This window comes from Capricornis sumatraensis, chromosome 4 (genome assembly GCF_032405125.1).
Source record: "Capricornis sumatraensis isolate serow.1 chromosome 4, serow.2, whole genome shotgun sequence".
Classification (NCBI taxonomy): Eukaryota; Metazoa; Chordata; class Mammalia; order Artiodactyla; family Bovidae; genus Capricornis; species Capricornis sumatraensis.
The window spans coordinates 31,855,347-31,874,308 of record NC_091072.1 but is presented as its reverse complement, the minus strand read 5'-3'; the positions used below and the strand labels follow the sequence as shown (position 1 = coordinate 31,874,308).

Sequence of the window (18,962 nt, the reverse complement as noted above, 5' to 3'; positions counted from 1 at the left end):
AAAATAACATAGAGTTCTACATATTTTCACAGTGGTTTCTATGTTGGAGTCAAATTGCCATCAAGGAGGGTAGACTGGAACACCTGTGCAGTCTTGGGTGAAACTCTTCCCCTGGACACTTGCCTTAATGGGTCAGGATCTTCAGACTGCGGTGGGATGGCCTTGCGGGGTTAGAGTCACCTTGGTTTGCATCAAATACGTAGATGCCCTTATTTTGCCTTTCAATTCCTCTCTGTCTTTTGAAAGACCTAATCCCCTTTGTGCCAGTTCTAAAAGAGATAGCCCCTGAAGCTTGCTGTCACCCAGAAACTGCAAGCCCACAGGACTAGATATACAGTAACTAGGGTTTTCCTTACCTATCAGCCTCTGTCTCTCCCTGCTTTTCTCTTTATTCTCCCTCACCTCCCCATTTCTAGAGAATTCATTTCTTCTCATGTAGTACTTTAGGTATACCTTGGTATGATTCCCTGTAAACTCCTACTTTGCCCCTCGCAGGACCCCAAGCACACTTGTTTGTTTGTTTTTATGAACCAAGACAGATACCAGGTAGAAATTTGCCGACAGTGTATTTTCCCCTAACAGAGTATTTTAAACAATGGAAATACAGTTTTCTACATTAATTTTAAACTAGTCTTGCCCTGTGAGGTTTAAAAATGGCATTTCAAGCCAAAGTATTTAAGGTGTTTCAGGCACATAATAGGCATTCAATTAAATGAAGTTGAATTCACATGTATCAAAGTGAAAGAACTGCTGTCAATAGTAAATTAGAATCCCTGCCACCTTCACAGCCAAAGACAGAACTGTCCCGCCCCTCTGCTGAGGGTGAAATTTAATTATCCTTGTAACTAGCAGGGGGAAAAAAAAATCTACTTTCCTGAGCAAAAAATTTAGAAAAAAAAAAATTTAATTAAAACTTTTTAAAATTAATGATTATCCAGATTTGTTTGTCAATAAAGACCTTAATAACTATTTGCAAAAAATGATATTAATACCGATGGGTTCTTTGCAAATTTTTTGATATTATAAATTTTGAAGAGTGACTCTAGGGCTTCCCAGATGGCACAGTGGGAAAGAACCCACCTGCCAGTGCAGGAGATGCAAAAGATGTGGGTTTGATCCCTGGATTGGGAAGATCCCCTGGAGGAGGAAATGGCAACCCACTTCAGTGTTCTTGCCTGGGAAATCCCATAAACAAAGGAGCCTGGCGGGCTACAGTCCATGGGGTCGCAAAGGGACTGAGTGAGCACCAGGAGTTGGTGTGATTTCTGTGTTCTCTCCACTGCAAGAGGGATTTGACCTGCAGGTAGCTAGTGCCTTTACGGACAACTACCCACCTGACCACATCACTTCATCACTAGCCATCAATGAACGACCAAATTTTAGCATCTGAACAAAGAAAACAAATTGTTTATGTATATTTAATTTCAAAGATCTATGGCCTAGCTTTTTGACATCTGAGTTGTCAGTTTTTGAGCACTAACACAAAAATATGCTTGGGAGTTGAGTGAGTAGAATGATGGCTGGAAACAAATAGTCCAGATTGAAGGATTTAAAACAATTCAATCATTTTTATTTATCACATATCCATGTTCTTTCAAAGCACCTCCCCCAATCTGTTTTTATTGTCAAAACCTACAAATAAGTTGAACCCCAATAAGCTGCCAGCATAGACAAACACTGCCATTCCCCGGGTGAGCCTGGGAATTTGTCTTGCTGGTTTTGGACCTTGTGTCCAACCTGCCAAGGATGAGTGACACTCCCTCTTTCTTGGCCACTCCTGTACACCTCCATGTGGAGGTTGACTCACATAGAACTAGGGTTCTACACACTGCTACGCACCCACTTGTAACATCGCCTTAGGACATTTGGTGGCTTGATTGGGCCCTCAGATCTTGCTCTGTACCCAGTTCCTGCCATCCCTACCCCTATCTGACCTCTTTTTTGGGGTGGAGGGGGGAGGGGTGATAGAAAAGAATAGTTTTATTGCTTTGTCATGCAAAAGGGACCACAGTAGGGCTAAGGACCTCAAAATTGTGTCCCACCCCAGTGGGATTTGGTGAGGAGTTTAGAGCAAGGATCAGGGTATGTGCAGGGCCTGCACTTTTTAATCTGGCTTCAAGTGGTCTCTTGATGAGCTTCTTGAGATTATCAAATTGTGATCTTCTCTGGAATGAAGAATGCTAGCTTCTTCCATTTGTTGGGGTTTCAGTATTGTTCTTGAATCTCCAGTGTTCTGAGTCTCTCTCCGCTGGACATGGCAGCATCTCTGAGACACAGATCACCATGTGCTGCCCTGCATGAGTGAATCGCTTCTGGTTTTAGGACCTAATGCAGCTCAGGTTCTTGATGTCTCATTGCAGAAAGAATTCAGTGAGAGACAAAGTGATAAGTAAGACGTGGATTTATTCATAGAGAAACTCACTCCAAAGACAGAGTGTGGCCCATCGTCATCCGACCTCTTGCTGGCTGTCTGGATTTCTCTCAAAGCTCTGTGCTCCTGGGCCGGTCCTGCTCTCACCCGTAGAGAGGAATGATCTCTCTTCCTTACCCACATCCCTCCCACTTGGGTATCTGCTGGCACAGGACTGAAACCTGCTAAGCCTTCTGGATACAGTATATTGCTTGACTGCCCCCCTGCAAGGCGTCCAGACCTCATTCCATACACCCACATCCTATTCCCCTCCTCTCTGCCTGCCTGGGCTGTGGAGGACCCAGCATGCTCCTGCCCAAGGTCATCCTCCACCCAAGGTCATCCGCCTTAAGACAGAAATCAGACCCAGTGCTTTGGACACACCATACATGTGACTGATTGGAGATGAAGTGTCATAAGTCTTCATTATGGGTCAGATTTCAGAAGCCACTTGTGTTTTTGGTGAAATAACATAAGGCTTCTAAAAATAAAGAAAACTTATCTTTTAGAAATGAATTTGGATGTGGGTCATTTCAAACAGTTGTGAAATAAATAGCTATATTGTGGGTGGATTTTTCTGTAGTTTGGATCAAAGGATCACCTACATATTATATTAGCCTTTTAGATTTACTGTAGACATCTGTGAAAAATTATGAATTGGCCTTTATTATGTCTTTTTTTTTCAAACCTTTATTTCTGTTCCAGTGTAAATGATAAGTGGATTTTACTGGAAAAAGGACCCAGAAATATGATTTTAAAATAAAGTTTATGTCAGCTTATAACAGAGTCCACATAGCTGTTCAGGATTTTTGGTGCTCCTGACAAAATAACACTTTACAAAACAGAAGATAAAGTCTAAAATTTTATTTACAGCATGTAACTAAAGTAATTGTACAGTTATTATGTACCAATTGATATCAGTGTAGTGTAATTTCAGTGACATAAACAGTTTCTTTGATATATTGGTTATTTTAAAAAGAACAATTATATATAAGTGTATGCATGCATGCTCAGTCACTAAGTTGTGTCTGAGGCTTTGAGAACCCATGGACTGTAGCCTGCCAAGCTCCTCTGTCCATGGGATTTTCCAGGCAAAAATACTGGAGTGGGTTGCCATTTACTCCTCCAGGGGATCTTTGCAACCCAGGAATCGAACCCATGCCTCCAAAATCTCCTGCATTGCAGGCAGATTCTTTACCACTGCGCCACCTGGGAAGTCTGTATTAACAGAAATATCAGTAAAAGTGGAAGTAACCTGACAAGTTTTTCAGAACAATTGTTGAAAATATTTATTTACAGCAGAAACAAAAAATGAAACATCACATTTCATATATGTATTACTAACAATACAATGCTGAGTTTAGTTTCATAATAAATTGTATAATTTTTAACAAACCCTGTTTAGAGAAACTAAATTTAAAACTGACAGATACACATTTACCTATTGATGTCGTTTAGTTGCTCAGTCCTGTCCAACTCTTTGCGACTCCATGGACTATAGCCCACCAGTCTCCTCTGTTCATGGAATTTTCCAAGAATACTGAAGTGGGTTGCCAGCTCCTTCTTCAGGGTATCTCCCCACCCCAGGGACTGAACCTGCGTCTCCTGCATTCTTTACCGCTGAGCCACCAGGGAAGCCCATATTACTCGTTCCCTTAACTCCAAAAGCAGCTTCAAAACATAGGAGAAATCAGATGTGGTGCCTCTTCTTTTTTCCCCCTCCCAAATCCACAAATGATCAGTTTTTAAAATTGACTATCATGTTTTCAAATCCTTGGTGTGGATTATCCTGACGAATCTTATTTCGAAAGTGAACTACACTCCTAATGCCAGTTTTTACTAATGAGTCGATACTAAGTGTTTAGTGAAATGAGTTAAGTTGAGGACCTGGGGCTGGGTTTAGTCTCTGACACTCCATGTGGGCTCTTTGAGCTCTGGTTTCCTCATTTATAAAATAGGATAATAATATTACTTTCTCACTAGGGCTTTAGAAAATTAATAAAAATTGTATATGTCAAATGTTCAGTATAGTGACAGTCATACAAAGTGCTCAATGTTAGTTTTTATCACATTCACATATATAACACAGCTAAAAGTGTTTGATTATGATTTTTTATGAGCATCTCTGAAAATACGGATTTGGTGCTTAACCATTAGCAAGAAGATAATCATCCCAGTTTTGGTTAAACTCTATTTTTTCTTCATGGCTTTGGGCCTATGTAGCAAAAGGTCAGAAGAACTCTTAATATTAAAGCTAAGTTGGTGCCAATTTGAAGTAACAGCTCACGCATGGACTTTTTTTTCTAAAACACAATTTGCTTTGATTTGATTTGGTTCATGCATTTTTAAAAATCTTTTTCGTGGTGTGCAGTCATTAGGCTTTTATGCCTAAAGAACTAAATTCAGTTATAAGTAAAATTCATTTAACAGCACAAGTATGATTCCATGTGGTTATTTATTTACAACATAAAATAGCCACATAATTCAACATATTTGATAGTGTCTGCTCATGGAACTGCGGGGAATTCTGCAGATCTCAGATAAGAAATGCTTAAGTTATAGAAGGCAGTATCCATAAGGCTAATTATTCCTGACAGCAGCAATATGGCAAACAATAGGAAATAAAAGTTCACATTTAATGTGTGCCTTATTATGTGTCTGGGTATGGGATTCTTCAGTGGGCCCCAATATTGAAAAGATGGCAGTGATTTAATGCAGGGATGGGTGTGGCCAGAAAACCTTGTATCTTTTCTTGGGAAGATATATATGGAAACAGTCCTTCACTTTTTAGCCATAGAAACTGTTTAAAATCCCATCTCTCCCTTTCCTTCCCCATGGGCTGCTGCTGCTGCTGCTGCTGCTCAGCTGTGTTCAAAGTCAGCCCTTGATCATTCTCAAGGGGTAATGTCTTGGTCCAGTTTGAAAATAATTAGTTTTGTATTCAGAAAAGATAGAATTAGATATACAAGTAGAAGATTCCAATGTAGTTCCATAAAAAATTTACCTTACCTGTATCTGATATTTGTAGATTGGCATGGCTTAATTAGTATGTTAAATTGGAATTTTAATAAATGCTATTCATCAGTGACCAATTTACATAGCATTTATCTGGGGAAATGAGCATGCCAAATATCAGTCTTCTTGAGATTTATCTTGACCCAAGCGGTGATTTAAGATTTAAAAACCTTTCATTCCTCAGTTAGAGTGTTTATCTTCCTGTCTCCTAATGTTCTAGTTCAAATCCAGATCTGATCATTGGTGGCATCAAAAACACGGGGAGAGTATATATCTGAAGCATTCACAAGCCCATGGGTCTAAGGAAATTCTAAAGGTGCAATGTTGTACCTATTTAATTCTTCTTAGATTCCAGTTGAATGCGTTTTCTTCATATTACAGGACCTATAACTGTTCTATAGTATTTATTTGCAATTACTTCAGGCAAACCCCCCCCCCCAAGAGTCACACACATTACAGTCATTCGTGTAAGGATCCTTTTCAAAATATTATGACTTAGGAAGATATTTGCTTAAGAACTTAGAAGTCTTTCAGTACCCCCACAAAATACCTATTGTTCTTTACTAAGGAGAATTTCAAAACCTTGAAATAAGTTTGAAATTTAGACTGTGCCAAAGGAATGTTAAAATACTTTCTCTGATATCTTAATGATGTCTTTGTTAAAGAATGGAGACATTGATCACTCAGGAAAGAATAAGCAGGATGCTTGCAATAATCATATAATATAATGTGTTTGTGAGCTGCGATTGGAGAAGAGTCATTGTTACTGAAAGAGAAGATCACTGAGGTGCAGAGAGCTTGCTTCCACACTGAGAAACATCAGACATTTCCATGAATGACAATGGACGTTAGATGGTAATGAAACCTGGACAGGAAAGGTATCCAGTAAGAGGTAGGTGAGCTGTAGTCACAAGGCTGTAGCTTTACCTTTAAAAAGTGGCCAGAGTTAAAGTAAAGAAAACCTAAAGAGGGAAAAGAAATTTCAGTTGTTGGATCATGGAGATGAGGAAAGAATATAATCTTTCTTGTGTCTTATTCACAAATGAAGGAAAAACACAGATGCTTTGTTAAGTAGTCCTTTTTTGGTGTACTATTTTTAGATGAGAGTTAAAATGTGGAATGACGGCTAATGAGGTAAGGGTTATGTTGATTGATCCTGGTTTTGTAAATGCTGCTTGTGTTGTTTCTTTATTCATAATAATACTTGCGGGGTTTGGAGGGACTGGAAGAAAACACAGGTCAATCTCTCTCATTTAACCAAGAAGTCTTCTTGGTTAAATGGAGGAAGAGGCTGAAGGAGATGGAATGTTCTAGAAGAAAGAGAAATTAAAGGGAAGAGGGACGCTGTCCCAGAGGCAATGCAAAAATCATGATAAAAGTGGGTCTAGAGGGAGAAAAAGGCAATTAAAAAAAATTAAAATGTAAGATCTTGCAGTGTCAAGTGTCTTGCATTTAAAAGTAAAGGAAGCCCCATCAGGTATTCCAGATACGGTTGTCCAGCCCTGGTGCATCATTCAGAGTTAGCTCAGACCACTTGAGCACATGCTTCCAACCCCGGGGCCCTCCTCCCCTCCCCGGGGCCCCTGGCTGGCGTGGATGGGGTCCGAGGCCCTGGAGAGCACCATAGGCTCGCGCAGCAGCCCTGCCGCCCGCCCAGGGGGCCCCAGGGCCGACCTGAGTGGCCGAGCGCCAGCAGCCCAGGCCGAGGGGCGATCCGGGCCGAGTCGGTCCCCGCTGCAGTTCCCAAGCGACACACACACACACACACACACATGCACACACAAGCCGCGCCCGCCGCCGCCGCTGGACTCCAGGCCCCGCTGGCGACCCCTCCCGCCACCTGGACCCCCGCCGCCCACCTTCCCCAGCAGAGCGTCCCGCCAGCTCCAAGACTTAGTTTGGCCGCGACGAGGGGGGCACGCGGCCACCGCTCGCATCCGGATGAAGTCCACGCCGCCGCCGTGTGAGGTTTACCGGGTGGCGGCTCAGGGGGGTCGAGGCTCATTCTTGTGCTGGGGAAAGAGGTTCTTTTGTAAGCACAGCAAAGTCGCGCTTCTGGAGAAAAACCGATTTGGAAAAAAATCTACTGCAACCTGCAAAAGCCCAGGAGGGAATATTGATGTTTGAGAGTCTGCGTGTCCGTGTGTGTGTGTGTGTGTGTGTGTGTGTGTGTGTGTGCGCGCGCGCACGCGTGTGTGTGTGTGTGTGTGTGTGTGTGTGTGTGTGTGTGTGTGTGTGGAATACCTCCAATTGGGGTCTTAAGAGCATGCCTGGAACCAGTTTGGGATGCAGTTTTCACACGGCGTGGGGCATGGCCGTGGAGATGGCCCGGGCCGCATGCATGCATGCATGCGTGCATGCGTGTGTGTGTGTGTGTGTGTGTGTAGAAGGGGAGGGTCAGGGGGCGGCGACCGGGAGCGCGGGCGGCGGGGCGCGGGGCCAGCGGGGCGGCGGCGGCGGCGCCCCGGCCCGGCCCGGCGCGAAGGGGTTAAGCGCCGCCGCCGCCGCCCCCTCGGCGGCCGGGTGTAAACAGAGGAGCCTCAGCCTATCATGTCTGGCTGCCGCTCGCAGCCGGAGCCCCGAGCCCGGCGCTGTAACATGATACGCTCCAGACCGAGGCAACTTGGCAACGCTGGGCTCGGCTCCGCACGGCCACAGCGAGGGCGCGCCGCGGCAAGGTGGGTGAGCGGCGGCCAGGCGGCCCGGCGGCCTGGGCGGCTCCTCGCGCGGCTCCCCGCGCGGCTGGATCGCGCGGCTCGATCGCTTGTTAGCGCCCGGAGACCGCGGCGGCCGCGATCTCCTCCCCGGTGGGGTCGAGAGGGGAGGAGGCGCTCCGCGCCGGTGGGAATCGGGGCCGAGGCCACATTAGCATCCGAAATAAGGTGGCATTTTAACCCCTGAGGGGCCATCTTTTGGGGGGGGTGGCGAGAGGAGGTGGAGGCTGAACTTTCTCCCGGACTCCTGAGCACTCGGAGCGGTTGCAGGTATAGCCGCGGGGAGCATGGAGTCTTTTGTTCCCGGGGATTTTTAATTAGGTGGCTGTTTTATGAGTGGTATCCCGCGCTCACCCGGGAGGGGAAGCTGGCGTTTTTCCGGCCTTCGGTGACTTTTGCGGTGTGCGGTGTTGAATTCGTGGGGGCGCGCATCTTGAGCTCTAGTGGTTTTGGATAATTTATGTCTGTTGAGTTTTTTAATCTGCATTGAGCCGAAATCAGTCAGTCCTTTGGTTTCCTGAACTAAAATCCATCATGCCAGTGGTTCCGTGGGAGGGGTGGAAAGGCACAAAATTATCCGGCTAGTAATGAAAAGAGCAGTTTTTCTTCTGCGAAATACTTAGGGTGTGAATTTTGCCACGAGAGGATTTTTGCAGGGCAGCCTTTAAAACGAATCCAACTTTACCGTTGTGCTTCAGTGCAGGTTACTCCCGTGGAAGAACGAGTTGGGAATGATTTCTGGGGCGGGGGGTGGGAGCTTGCACACTTTCTGTTGAAGTAAAATTCATTGCCCCATTTATGTATGTGTTTTACTAGAATAAAACAAAGATCTGTGGCAGCTTTCAGAATGCTAAGTCGGATTTCCAGCCTTGCCCCCTCTGGAATATCTCCTAAATGATATGTACAGAAAATAATCAAATTCAGTGCCTTAAGATGGTGTAGTTGAAGATTTGATCCCCTTCCACTGAAGTGGAAATACTTTCAGTAATTGAAAGCAGATTCACGTCTGGAGTTGTACAAGCCAAGGTTTTCATTTTTAAAATAAACCTTTTGTTCTCTGGTTTTCAGTGTTTCAGAAAGCCATCCAGAGACCTCTGTGTGCTAATTGTTAAAGTAGCCCTTAAGAAAAGGATTGAAATTATCCAGAGAAGGCAGTTGAGAAATACCGCGAACTTACTAAGCCTCCCTCCTGGTAGGAGACTATTTTAGTGCAGCCTATATTGTGCCACACATTTTGCTCTTTCTGCGGGTTCCCAGGCATTAAGAGGCAACTGTACTGTTCAAAACCTCCGAACCCCAAGTAAGAGTCTGTCAGTTTTAAGAGGTTAAAAACTTGAGAAATGCTGGTGTTATCCCATTATATGCTGTGGTTTACACAGTTTGATGATAAATTTGAAATCAAGTGTGAAGTATGTTTCATTTAAAAGGAAGCTGATTAACCGGTAGAATGAAACTTAAAAAATATGATCGCAGGTTATTTACCAGGTTCCTTTCTCAGCTTTGGAGCCTAAGTGTTAAAAGCTTTTAAAAATTGACCACTGACGACTGAAATTAGGATCCATTGTAGACAAAGAGAGAGTCACTTGCTGTCTTATTAGCTGTAAAGATCGAAGAGGGTGGTGGTGTATAAGACTGATACCTTCCTTTAGGATAAGAAATCTGAAATGAACTGTGTAATTATGAGGAAAAAGTTAGAAGAGTTGTACTTTTAACAATGATAATTGAGATCTGAAAAAAAAGTAGAAAGTCGTATTCCAAGTGTTTTTAATTACTACATTCTTAAACCTATTTTGGTGATTATTAATAAGATGTGAATGGGCGTGTTTACAGAGTGTAACCTGGCAGTTTGATTTCTTAAAAATACTTGGTAAGTCTGGATTTTATCTGATTTCCTTGTCTTCTCGATTGTTAATCCTTTGAGCACTTTAAAATAAATTGAATGTGAGTAACTTGGTCATGACTGAAATGATGTTCTTTGTGAACATGTCTCATGTTAGAGTCCTCTTCTATAAAATCAGTATTTAAAAGACTCAGCAAATCTTTATCAGATAAAATCTTAGCTACATTTCCGTTGTGTCTCGTTACATTTCAGTGGCCTAGTGCATGGCATAATAGAATTTAATTTTCCTCAAAGATCGAGAAAGAGAAACTCAACTTCCTATGGACCTTTGCAGATGTCTGAACACTGATTTTCAGTGTAGGATCCTTGTCTAAACATTTCAACTCACCCTTTCTGTGACTTCTCTTTACTGTTAGTTTTTATGTTCTTACGTATTTTTACTTGCTAAGGGATGTGCACAGGATCTTCTGTCATCTGAAATAACATATTCAATTTATCACAGGATTCCTTTCTTTCATAATGTAGGGAAGTGGCAAAGGAGGCTTGTCTAAATGTAGTGATCTTGATAATTAATGCCATAAAATAGATTAAAATGCTGTATTCCAGGTATTCATTTCCTTAAAAGGGCCACCAGAACAGCGTTGCTAAGCACCCGTCACTATTGCAAGTAACAGAAAATGACCCAAATTAAAGAACCTGTTCTAAGCTGTATTCTTGCATTTTCTAAAGTGTATTTCACAAGGTTTAACCAGACTCATTCAGTTAGTGGAGGAAAAAAGATCTATTTTCAGTTCTGATCAGCAATTAAGAGATTGGGCTTTGGAGCATCAGCCCTTTTATAATTTATTTTATCTTCTAAACTTTAAACAATTGTGGATAAAGGTTTTTAACAAACCACCTTTTTGACAATCTAAACCTAAATGCTAAATGTAGAGCAGTATATTTCTTTAAAATTTTTGTCTAACAGTAGTTTTTATTAACTTTTCCCTCTTTTTATAAAAGTTTAAATTTTACGCTAATATGGTATACTACTGCTTTACTCTGGATTTCTTACTCTTTGTGCAAATACGTATATGCAGATATGAGTGCTTTCGCACCAAACACTCGAGAAATAAAATATTTAGATATTGTGCATTTGGTACCATGAAGGAGACAGAGTAAATGTCGAAGTGAGAACGTAGGTAAGTAAATCAGGGGTGGTAGGATTTTTTTTCTAAGCATGATGTTAGCTGTACCCTTCTGGGTTAGCCCACAGCTTCTACACAGTTAGAGCTAAGCCACAACTATTGGAGTGTTTAATGAGTTAGATCTTCCAGTGACCTGGTTCTTAGCTGATCCAGTAGCAATCATAAATACAAGTTGAGGAACTTCCCCAAAAGGACTTGATGGATAAGGGCTGTTAGAGGAATGGGAGAGATGAGCCAGAGGTTCCCAAAGGTTTAGATTAGGCTTATCAGCAAGTTTTTTGCTCTCACATTAATTTGGACAAATCCAAACCATGTAAACAGAAACATTTTTATCAATCTTAAGTGATTATATATAAAATAACTCCATATCCTCAAATATTGACTATTTTAAAGCCAAAATGACACTTGATTCTGTTTTCTAAAACCGGTGTTTTACAGTAAATACTCATGATAATTTAGTTTTATCAACTTGCCTGGCATTACAGATTTCTGTAGTAATATATAATATAAAATAGATGAGATTTGTATGACTTCTGTGGTAGTTTTGTCTAAAATGAAAATTTATTATAAAATTTATGTCTAAGGCCTTTCAACATGAAATCTCAGTTTAGGTATTTGGTAGGTGGTATTTGTTTTTTGACATGTCAAAATTGGTTTTCCCCCATAGAGATCAACATTTTGATGTGTTGAAGTGATTAGATAATGTATATATTTAGTAAACCTTGAAATTGTATATATGTTAAGATTTAGAAGAAACCACTTGTTTGAAAATTAGTGTTTATATGTTGATTTTAGTTAGAAACCTAGCTGCTTAGTTACCAATCCTGTATATGTAAGTTTTGAATTATCTACTCTTACTTTTTACTATAAAAGGAAGGAAACAGCGACATCTTTGGTATCACAGAAACCATTTATGCATGGATATTACTGATGGGAAATTTATTTCCCAAGGGAAGAATAATAATTGAAAAGTGTACACAAATATTTGAGGGCTCATCACATTTAAATAATAGTTGAGTTTGGGAAACCAGATGCTATGCTATTTTAAAAAGTTTCCCTGTTAAATGTTATTATTCCCCTCTCTTAAAATTAAATAGTTTCACACAAAAGTCTTGTTCTGTACATTTAGAAGCCATGATGTATTATAGAGTATTCCAAAATGACTAACAAAAGCTGATGTAGAGCAGTGCTTGCATTTTTTCTATTCAGACATCTTGACCTGAAATTTTAAAAAATTAAAATAATGTGTGGACATTTCCATGACACTTTGTCATGTTAGTTCCAGCACAGCCCCTTTTTTCCATAATCTTGAACTTTCAGCTGGGAGAGAGGGAATCCGCTGTCTTGAGACCTGTAAGGTAGAGCCTGGAACTCTTTTTAAGCTTTTTATTTGAAATAAAGCAAAACTCCCGTACATAACAAACGTATCACTGTTAACCTTTTCTAGTTATTTAACCATTATTTCATTTTACCTCCCGCTTAAAAATTGTACATTAGTGGAGTCGACACCTGGCAGTATTCTTAAAAGTTTATTTGTCTTTCAGTTCTTGTAGTAGTAGGGGGCAGTACCATCTCCTTAATTATCTTTGTTCAGGGAAATGCTGAAAGGCCAGGGTAGTTAAACAAGGCCACTTGGATTTGTGAGCTCGAAGTCAGATGCAAGGAAAGTGGTTAAATGCATTATCATCTTACTGAGCCCACCATCTGTAGAGTGACCTTGATGGAGGGAGAAAGAGCCACTGGCTTTTTTATGATGGCCACCCCTGCTTGTTTTATCACTGACACATCGTCACGTCCCACTTTTCCTGTTTCCTTCTCTGTGTTTTCAAATATTGTTTCCTCTCATCATAGGCAGTCCAAGGGAAGGGGAATATTAAAAATTCACTTCTTTTTTATTGATAGTAGATTTTCCTTCATGCATTCATCTCATCTGTTGATAGGTATGGAGATATTCCTTCATTAAAAATTAACGTGATCGAGCTGACTGACCGTTCTGTATTTGCTTTTAAGGATCTTTTAATGGTGATGATTAGTCTCTTTGCAAAGAAGCTGCCATTCTGCTACTTTAAAACTGTTTCTCAGCTATTAAAAGGAGAGACTTGCCAACCTCAGTTTTTGCAGTGGGAATCATGTTTGTTTTAACAAGTGCCTCAGTATATTGACTTGACCCGTCTTCAGGTTTTAGTAGTTCTGTTGCTGCTGTTCTGGACTCATCACTTCCCTCAGAAAAGGCAAAACCGAACAGGAAGATTTATAGTTTAGATTTGTTCACTTTATGGCAAAGATTTTCCTTGTCATGTCTTTTATGTCAACTCCATTAAAATGGAATTCTAGCATCAATATTTGAACAAGTATTGTTCACTAATAGGACGAGTTTTATTAAATGCAGTACAAGATCTAACATTTCTGGAAACGCCAGTTAAAGCGATTAAGTGCAGCATACAAGATTGTTTTCCTAGGCAAAGCCCTCAAACATACCGATTGGAGCTCATGCTTTACTTTTTGCTGTTTATTAAGTTAATCAGAACTAAGTATAAATCTTACCATAAAGAAGGAAAAGGTGGGTCCATTGGCAAAATTCCTAGAATGCGATTTCAAACTTGGTTAGAGGTATCACCCTGCCATCATGCTATGAATTATATAACACTAAAAATCACCAAAAATAGTACCATCAGGCAAGTCACATTTTCTTGATCGCAAAGGATTATGTCTTTAAGGAGTCTTTAAATTTTGAAAACGAACATGCTGAATTGAAATATGTTTAAAATGAACCCCCCCCAACCCCAAACTTCTCTTTACTCTGATCTCACAGTTAGAACCTGAATTCAGGCTCTCTTCCTCTCACGTGTAGACTTTTTCATCAGCCTTCTAACCTGGTTCCCCTGCCTTCTCTCTTTTAATCCAACCTCCACACTATGATCAGAGTTGTCAGTTTGAATCATACTTCCAAGCCTGGCACATCCCTGCCTAAAAATCTTTGTTATGCCCTTTGGGTTGGATCCAGGTTTCCTTAGCATGTTTAATCGGGCCTTTCTCGTCATCCCTCCCTGTGCCTTTTCCACTTGTACCTTTCCATCCATGCTTCAGCGTTTTCACCTGGTTGGTGCCACTTACACCTTTTCCTGCCTTTTCATGGATCTTTCAAGATCCTACTTGCTGGGCATGTCTTCTCGGAAGCCTTTGCTCTTTGCCCCAGGTAGAGCTGGCTGCTGCTTGTAGATTTCCGCGGCACCTGGGACAGATTTCTGTTACTACATACACATTACGCTGTAATTGTTTACAGTTCTGTCTCCTCCCTCCACTAGGGGGACATGGTCTTTCAGGTCGCAGCTGTGTCTCTCTCATGGATACCCACCTGCAGCTGGAAGCTGAGAAAATAGTAGTCATTCAATAAATGTTGTTGAATGCTTACCGAACGAATATTTTAAATACAACTTCACTTCTTGGTAATGGAAGGTCATCATTATTCACATCAATTATCTTGTTCTCTGTCAGGATAATGGCTTTGTCTGAAGTTGGTGAGGGTTAAGTATCCATAGTCTAAAGCCTCACATGACAGTGTTTGCTATTACTTTTAACTATCATTTTTGAGTCCTTAATCTATGCAAAATGCTTTATACATATCATTTCAGTCTCACAAAATCCCTCTTAGAAGGGATTTCTGCATTGTACTGATGGACAGATTCTTACATAGAAAAGTTAAATAAATTCAGCATTACACAGGTCAAAAATGGTGAAACAGAGATCTGAATGTAGGACTGTGTGAGCTCTGTGATTGCAGACCTAGTCTAGATATTACACTGCTGAGAATTCTTAATGACCTATGTAGTTCAAGTACAAGTTTTTAGATGGGTTTTCCATTTTCTTCCCTTGTCATGCTGTCAGCTTTTGCTTCTTGTAGCTCAGCTGGTAAAGAATTTGCTTGCAGTGCAGGAGACCTGGGTTCGATCCCTGGATTAGGAAGATCCCCTGGAGAAGAGAACAGCTACCCACTCCAGAATTCTGGCCTGGAGAATTCCATGGACTGTATAGTCAATGGGGTCGCCAAGAGTCGGACATGACTGAGTGACTTTCACTTTCACTCTGTCAAGAAACAGCCAAAGTGATTCTGTTGTTATAATTTTTGCATAAAATAGCAATGGAAAGGTTCTGAGCCAAGACTATTCTCAGAGCTAATTTTATTAGCTTTATGAGTTTTGGCCTTTCAGAAGCCTTTTTGGTCTAATGCCTCCATTTCTCTGCATTTCTGGTCAGATGAGAATTTGGGGTAGCTAAATTCCAATTAGGTATTAGGTGTTTGAGTGAAGCAGAATATTAATTTCCATAGTTAAGGACTTTTAAGAAAGCCAGTACACTGAATTAGAGTAAGGAAAAAATTTTGCTAACATTTCATGCATGGATACATGTGGAACTTAAACTCACTGATAAAATATTTCTGATTCTGGTTTTTTAAACTGGTAAACATATCTAGTGGCACTGTCTTTTGGGTGGGTAAAGCAAGGAAGATATATCCTTTGGAATATATATTTGGAGCAATAGCTAGTACACACTTTAATGTTTTTGTTACCGAAAAGTTAACAGGTAAGGTATGCCAGAAGGACCAAAAAGAGACTCCATATTTGTACTCTTTCACCCCATCTTAATCGACCTTAAGAACAACAACAGCAACAACAACAAAAAACCCTCATAAAATTAAAAATTTTTTTTTACTAACTCCTCCTGTGAAATTGAATTAGAAATTTTGGGAACTGAAGAGAATCTTCAAGATTACCTAATCTGGACTACATATTTTATAAGTGGAGAAGCAAGTCTAATATTTGATTTCTTGTGTACTTTGTCCTCGTCTCTGTGCTAAACCTTTTCTGTGGATATTCTTTTTATCTCACCTTCAGAATGAGAGTTAAACGCTCTCACAAGCTCCATTTCAAAGAGGGGAAACTTGAGGCCTAGAGGAGTTATGTACATTGCTAGCCACTGATGCTGGGAAAGATTAAAGGCGAAAGGAGAAGAGGGCGGCAGAGGATGAAATGGTTAGATAGCATCACCGACTCAGTGGACATGAACTTGAGCACGCTTCAGGAGACTGGAGGACAGGGAAGCTTGGTGTGCTGTGGTCCATGAGGTCACAAAGTCGGACACAACATAGCAGCTGAACAACGACAGTTAGACATGGTGCTCGTGCCTACGAGGAGCTCCTGCTCTCCCTTGAGGATGAGCACCCCATCCCTCCGTTAGAAGGAACTGGAACCCAGAATCCTTCCAGTCCACTCTGGCATTAAGATAAATTGTTACAACACCTCAGAACACCTGAAATATAGAAGATGGCTCATGAAGTATTAATATTCTTGCATGCTCAGTCCCTCAGTCATGTCTGACTCTTGAGACCCCGTAGACTGTAGCCCACCAGGCTCCTCTGTCCATGGGGTTTTCCAGGCAAGAATACTGGAGTGGAGTGCCATTTCCTTCTCCAGGGACTCTTCCTGACCCAGGATTTGAACCCACATCTGCATTGGCAGGCAGATTCTTTACCACTGAGCCACCAGGAAAGCCCGCATAAATATTCTTACTCCCTATTTCATAGATGAGAAAATTGAGGCTTAAAGAGATTAAGTGCTTTGCATAAGGTTATTCAGCTACTGAAGAATAACGGCAGGTTGCTCCTAATCTCAAATTTTATATCATCCTTTATTACTGAATTCTGCCTTCACTTTAAATGTCAAATTAGATTTTGTTAGGACTTTGGTCCTAACTTTGCGTTATATGTAGCTTCTTTTCCTGTTACAGAATAGAATTTTGCCACTGTGCAACGGTTCCTAAATATAGTCACCATTGAATGTTACTATTTCCATATCTGTTCAAGGCAAATCATGTAATTTACCAGCAAGTACTTATTGAAAGCGTATGTGTTTAGTGTTGTGCTGTTTTTAATCTTCCTTGTTGTTTTTTTTTTAGTGAACCATGATCATAGGTGATCATCTGTGATATAGGTAATGTTCACACCTTGGTTAATATCCAGCAATGATTAGCATCATTGATTAGAAAATTAGTAGATAATGCCTTTATTGACAATTCTCCCCATTTAATGGTTTGTTTATTTAATTGATGACTAATGCCTTTACTATTAAAGGCTATTAACACATCAAAATGGTAATTATTGAACCTGGCAAAATGATAAATTATGTTTGTGTTGATTTATTTGGGCCCAAGGCTACTCTGGTGGTTTTTTTTTATCTTTTCTTTTCCTTCTTTCTTTCTTTCTTTCTTTTTTTTCTAAGTTTTGATCTGCTAAGAACTTCTGCTTAGGAAGTCAGATAAATTAGCATTGAAACCATTATCTGGTGGTGTGACCTTGGAAAAGTTGTCAGAAGAGGGAAGTAAACCAGATCAGGGGCTTTAAGCAGTGTGGATTGTTGCAAAAGTCCTGTAGAATTTCTTCAGTTGATTCAACATTCTTTAAAAAAAAGAAAATCAGACAAATGGTAATAAGACACATCATGTACAGTAAAATACACAATAAATATTTGCATTGTGTGCTCATGAGTTAGCTTATTTTCATATATTTGTCCTGCTTCTATGCGAATATTTGGATTTCTGTGAGGGTGTCATTAGTGAGGGACACCCTCACACCCCCTCATTGGTGGGGCTTTATGATGGCTTTTTTTGTTAATTTGACTTGCCTAAGGAATAGGAAGAGAAAACATCCCCTGCAGAGCTAATCTGGGAAAGGAGGATCCTTTCTCACCAGCTTCCAGGGAAACGGGGCTTGTGCTGTGGAGCATGTATGCTTGCTGTACCTATCTTTGGTGGTAATAGAGATTCTGAAAGTGAAGGTGGTTGTGCTCATTATGAATAGATAATTACTGTTCTCAAGTTTCATCATAGTACCGTGACCAAAACTTTTTTGAAGCTATTCTTGAAATTGAGTTTATTTGCAAGGCACAGACAAAAATAGTTCTTGTTATACAGGCATGTCTCATTTTGACCAAATACCAGCTTAGCTAGTTTGACTGTTTACCTTTCTTCACGGGCTTGACAAATCAAAGTTTGGCTATTTCATAATATTAGATCTTAGAAAGAGAGTATTTACTACAGATAAATATATTCCATGAGACCTTTTCAAAGGGGGAATATCAACTATATATTGAGATATGATTGTACTTGCTGAAAAAGGTGGTAAGGCCTGAGGTGGCCTGTATAAGGCAATGATTTTCATGTGGATAAATTCTAGTATTTTTTCAAGATTTGAGTGGCATTACATTCAAGATAAAGAACTGAACCTTTGATGGGCAGTACAATTAAATATAGAAATTGAGAAACTAAAACTTTATAGTTGTTTCTAATATATAATTGTTTAAACAGTTCTTAGACTTTTTAAAACTACTAAGGCCTATAAAGATGTGATAATAAGTTTGATTTCTTTAAAGTAAATTTAAATTTCATGCATATTACTTCGCATACAGAAAGCTAAACTCAATCTTTACTTTTATGCTTCCAGGTAGAAATGGGGACTCAAGGTGCTAGGTCTTTCATAAACTGAAAAAAAAATTATTTACTTTCATGCTCAGATATCAGTATAAACACCTGGTTTATTTAAATGCTGATTTATAATATTTATTTATTTCAGTATGCCTCAGTTTCTCAAGACTAGGCATTAGAATTGTAAATGTACAATATCTTTCTACCTCAGTAAAGGCAGAACATGGATAGAGTTAATATTAAAGATTTTTACAGTATATCTATGGAGAAAGTAAGTTGGTAGTATCTTTTCATATAAAAAGCATCTACTTGTATGTATT

The 18,962-nt window shown here is 40.3% G+C and overlaps 1 protein-coding gene across 9 annotated transcripts in view; it reads left to right on the top strand.

The window, feature by feature from the left end:
• Positions 1 to 18,962, top strand: part of TENM3 (teneurin transmembrane protein 3) — a 454,861-nt gene that overhangs the window by 112,537 nt on the left and 323,362 nt on the right. The window contains exon 5 of one of the 9 annotated variants that reach the window (XM_068971253.1): positions 7,240 to 7,278. The exons of the other annotated variants lie outside the window; for them this stretch is intronic. Coding sequence (XP_068827354.1) covers positions 7,240 to 7,278 — 39 coding nt within the window. The remainder of the gene's footprint in view (positions 1 to 7,239; positions 7,279 to 18,962) is intronic. 9 annotated transcript variants of the gene reach the window in all.